Source organism: Hyalella azteca, unplaced genomic scaffold, assembly GCF_000764305.2.
Source record: "Hyalella azteca isolate HAZT.00-mixed unplaced genomic scaffold, Hazt_2.0.2 contig3121, whole genome shotgun sequence".
Classification (NCBI taxonomy): Eukaryota; Metazoa; Arthropoda; class Malacostraca; order Amphipoda; family Hyalellidae; genus Hyalella; species Hyalella azteca.
Genome location: NW_025933374.1, coordinates 194,277 through 199,640, shown reverse-complemented (window position 1 = coordinate 199,640; position 5,364 = coordinate 194,277). Strand labels below are relative to the sequence as shown.

General features: G+C 33.6%; 1 protein-coding gene across 1 annotated transcript; it reads right to left on the bottom strand.

Annotated features, from left to right (window-relative positions):
• Nucleotides 1-3,319, bottom strand: LOC108678463 (uncharacterized protein C16orf52 homolog A). Its single transcript, XM_018166887.2, has 4 exons — nucleotides 3,135-3,319; nucleotides 2,617-2,711; nucleotides 1,878-1,949; nucleotides 1-860 (listed from the first exon to the last, which is right to left on the bottom strand). The coding sequence occupies exons 1-4, from the start codon at nucleotides 3,238-3,240 to the stop codon at nucleotides 831-833; spliced, it is 303 nt and encodes a 100-aa protein (XP_018022376.1). The 5' UTR covers nucleotides 3,241-3,319; the 3' UTR covers nucleotides 1-830.
• Between the last annotated feature and the right edge of the window lie 2,045 nt (nucleotides 3,320-5,364).

Sequence of the window (5,364 nt, the reverse complement as noted above, 5' to 3'; positions counted from 1 at the left end):
CACATTCAATGTCACAATATAATAATATTACAGAAAAACACAACTCAATGTTTCGACTAATTCAACAAGATAGGATATATCCGCAACGAAAATCATTTCGGGGGTGACAAAGCACTCTACATAAACTACAAAAGATCCTCTCGTAAATCGTCTAAGTTGCGAAAGTCTCGGCACGACGCTCTACATAGATGATTAGATGCCTTACAACTAATATCCAGCGATGATTATTAATGCTCAAGTCGACAGTGGGTCATTTCTTATATTATAAGCACGCAAATACACGTATACAACACTACAGACATAGAGAATCTGTGAGACAGCTTTTATTTAAAGCTGCAATAATGGCCACACATCACACTTTGGCAACGAGAGATGAAAATAACCTAGTATTTCTCTCTTCTGATGCCCAACAATCTATTCAATGAGATCAACAAGTCTTGAACTCGTTGAATGTATCCAACAAATAAGCAATTGTTTATGTATTCGAATTTTCTAATCTATATAAAAAGGAAATGCAGTAGGTGGTAAAATATGTTCTAACTAAAGCCAAAAGCATCATGAAAATAAATTGCTATAATGAAAACAAATTGAAGTATTGAGCAAAATCGCATGCGGTTACATGGTAATTGTTAAAGTTTACTTCACAACAAAAAAAAACAATGATATGATAAAGACAATGCTGGGAAGTGGTTAATAACTCCGGTACAAAAATACTCATCTAGGGATGACTTTCAGCATGAAAATGCTGACTGATGTTCTAAAGGAGATCATCACAAGCAAGATCAGCTGCACCTCCGAAAAAATAGTCAAATCGGGAATGCAAACTTCGGTCATAAGTCTCCGAGACGGGGACAGATTATCTGGAGAGTGGAGCGAAACAAAAAATTGTTAGTCTTTTAATTTTGTAGTTAAACCAGCTAAATTATTGCACGCGACAAACGGAAAGACTAGTGTCAGTAGCTCCTGTGACTGATGGTAAAATATTCAACGTGTGAAATCAAGGCAATGGCATTCGGAACAGCAGGCAGAAACGAGGTATCAGTGACAATAAAAAAAAAATACGCAACATAAAGCTTCAGTGAAGAAATTACAAATTTCACTACACACTATAAATAAAACGAAACCATAACTACTTGGAATAGATAACTTATGCTGCATACAGCGGACATTCAAGGTGCGTATCGAAGATACTCTTTGTCATTTATCAATACAAAACTAAAATTTCCTTCATAAACTTAGCTCACATTATTGATTGCCGACTAAAGAAAACAATCAAGGATTTTGACTGATCGACATGGCCACTAATAAACATAAGTACAAGTTTAGACAATTTTCACCGGCAAATTCAATGGACATAGTTATTGTGTTTACAAGTGAAACTTTAAAAATTAGGATTCATGCAACAATATCACAGATAATTAATCTTGTTTATAACTGCACCTTCAATGGTCACAGAATAAAATCATCGAAGCAAATAATAATGAAATTTGTAGCGTTGCTAAGCAAATGCTATGCTGTGACTGCCCGAAAACTTTTCAAATGCTGTGAGGTTGCCCATTATTCCGGCAAACGCTAAGCAAAATACTAGATTCAATTTGGCCTCTCGTGAGTTAAATCTGATGAATAAGAAAGGCTAAGACACAACTTTAAACTTCACACTCCAAAAAGCAATTTTCATGAACAAACCAAATGTAAACGTTCCAAATTGTTTTTCAGGTCAATAAATTAATAAATTCATATTTCCCTATACAAAAATGAATAAATTTATTTAGTTAGTTGAGAAGCGAGACGCTTGCAGTGGCCTGGAAGCTGAAGATCATGACGAGCAGCAGAAGGACGGTTGGTTTTATTAACCGCTAAAAATGGGGTAAACAAACCTTGCCAGCAAACAGCTCCGATACAACTGTCATCCACAGCGCCAGCACAAAGAATATGTACGAGTAGCCAACCTGCGAGAAATATATATCAGCATATACATTTATATCATTTGATATATATTTATATCATTTGTATATATCAGTATCATTTGAAATTACACTTTTTTTCCCAGGTGAATGTAAGAGGAAGAAAAAAATGGCAAACAAACTTAAACAACTTTAGAGGAATCTGATTTGCTTATGTAAGTATTAGGCAAATAATCATAAGAATAAAATGCAATTACCTGCCGGTTACGACAGATTGATAGCCACTTAAATAATAAAGGTTGAAAATAATCAAAGTAAGAAAGATAGGGACACTACACAGAGAAAGAGTGTAGGTGAATTAAGAATGGATGACATGTGACAAATTAAAAAGCGGGTACATTTAAAATATAAATGAGTACATAAATATAAAATAACGGCAAAATAAAAAAACGAAAGTCATATGAATATGACTTTTTATAGGACCAAAAAAAAGGAATATTGAGAAATAGTCAAAGTAACAGAACAAAAAATGTACCTATATGAGAAAAAACATGTTTTAAATAGGAAACACAGACATGTTAATAAATATTGAAAAGTAAATGCATTTCAATGAGAAAAGGGGGATAAATTACGAAGAATCAAGAATTAATGCCTTCACAATGAGTAATAATATACGTATATACACTATACAGTTACTGTAACAAGTGCATACCTGGAAGCTGCTAGGAAGTTGGTAAGGCTCCCCTCCAATTTCTTCTATGTGGAAGCCCATGGGAAATATTACAGCAGCCAAGCAGAACATTACCACTGCAAATTAATAATAATTAGTTTTGGAAAAATTTAATAAAAAGTTTAGTTAGTTCAGTTCAAAGCACAATCAAAGAGTTATGAAGAGTATTAAAACATAATTTCAATAAATATTTATATTGATGGGCAATTTTCATTCAGTTGACTGATGAATATGACATGCTAAAACCAGCAACTTTGAAAATTTTCAATTTCATTGGGTTTTTTATTAGATTTTAATTTTATATAAGAAAATTTTGAAAATATATGAACAAGTCATTACATTTAAAAATGAATGCCAGGATCAAAAATGTAGGAATGATGATAACATTGTTTGAATTACAATGAGTAGAAGATGGGAAGTTTTCAAAATTGATTAACATGTAAAAATATTCACAGTGACAATTACCTTATGTAATGATGCTAGATTTAAAATGGACTTACTGGCACTGAAGCCCACCCAGCGAGCGTGGATAATCATGCGGGTAGTGCGGTAACAGTGAGAGAGCATCAGGAGCGCTATGGTGGCTGTGACACACACGCTGCCCATCAGGACACATGTCAGGGTGACCAGCCAAGCACTGCCAAGGCTGGGAGAGTAGCAAGTCTAGGCAGAGAAGTAAAAATTATTACTCCAGAGGATAGAAATCGAAGCAAAAATTGGAAAAGTCATATAATGGACTACAGTAAGATATTGACCAAAATAAATAAAACTAAAAATGTACATATGCTACGTATATTTCCAAAAGTTATGGAATAATTTGACTACATGGATTGAAGATTTGCAAACAAAGTAGAAGAACATTTCATTCTGATTTTTATATTTCAGGCCTAGAACAAAGCTTATTAAAGTCCTAGACATAGAGATTATCAACACCCAGTTTTTGACATACCTAGTGAGCATAGGTACTATTTCATTGAGTTGAAACTTGGTCGCATGTTCCAAGCTCACAAAAGAGTACCGTAAGTATTACATTAATTTCTTAGAAATATATTATGAATTTATGACACAAAACTAAATATGGTTCTGTTATAGAACAGTTTGATTATCTTGTCTAATCACATGTTAATATAAATGTTAAAAAAGCAAACAAATGTATTTATAAATAACAAAAGAGAAATCATAAATCGAGGCTGGCAGATGCTAAGCTGTGCTCTGCTCATAAAAAAAATATACCACAAGCATAGCAGCAAACATGTGAACTTTTTATGTAATCATTCCTTCTAGGGAAATTTTAATAATCAAGAGTCACACAAATCAGCAGGTCACATATCATGCAAACCATCAACATCATCTATAAGATAGTAAATAGAATCTACAGCCGATTATGAAATGAAAAATAAATAGCAATGAAATTAGAAAATTATCACTAAGACTTGCTGACCCCATGTTGCCAACTAGAAATGCATTTCTTGAGGTGAGGAGAAAAGCAAAATATATACCAAAGCTTGAAAAATCTAATTAATGGTGTTGATCTAGCAAATAATGCGTCTTTGAATTCATCATAGTCCCTGATACTATGATACTAAGACGCAATAGACAAAGTTTCCAATGAATTGCAAAGATGATCATATATGCACAACATACCGGTATACAATAGGAATATTGAGAATTTGCTGTAATTAGAATAGGGTGGCACACCAATCTCCTGTCCCATTTTCATACTCCATGCACCATACATTCATTTATTCAAAAACATAAATAAACAATCCACATTTTGCTAGGCATCTAAGGTGTTTTAGATGTCACAATATTCTGCATCATTGAACAGACTATATTAGGTAATATATATCAAATCAATATAGATTTTGAAATATTGAAACAGACATTTGTTATGGTTGACAGCCTTTGGACCTATTGCTCAATCATGCAATTTTATTAGCAATATAACAGATCATTCTTTGGGCTAGAATTTCATTTTTTTAAATAGCTGGATAGCTTTTTCTAACAGTTTCAAAAGTTGATATTTTTTTAACCAGACTAAAGGAGCTAAGATAATTCATGAAGCTTAAATCACACTGCTCCAAAGCATAAATACATCAATACCTTGATTAGCACGGTTTTGAATACCGCAGTTTTGATTAACGCGGAAAAAAAATTTGCAACCTACCCTTAATCTACGGGGTGCCAGTTTTGATTACAAAGACTTTTTTTTCACAACGCATCATTTTCCCGCCTCTAGCCAGAGGTGTTACGTTCATAACAAAAGAGTTACTTTTTGCTTATTAAATCTTATGTTGTTACTTTTGTTACGACTTTTGGAAAAATTTGCCAAATGTTGTTACTTTATGAATTTCAGCCAATATTTCTTTGAATAAGGTCCCGTTCCGTAGGCACTCGTGCTGACTACAGAGTCGGTTTAACCGCGCCATGTCTCGTTCATAACTCGAATGGTTGAGTTCGGCAACGTTCGCCAGTAAGTGCGTCATGCCGGTGCTCTAGTTACTCGTTAGCCTTCAACTGGTCAAGATCGCTGCCATATCTACTGCTCACTTTTATCAAACTACATAAATTTCCTTGATAAATTACCGTCATAATTATGGACAAAAAGGGAACGCTTAAACGTAAAAATATCACTTTGGAGACTAAGCTTGAAATAATTAAGCATGATGCCGACCGCCAAAAATGGATTTCAGATTTGTAATCTACACCCCAAAAAACATATAATTCAAA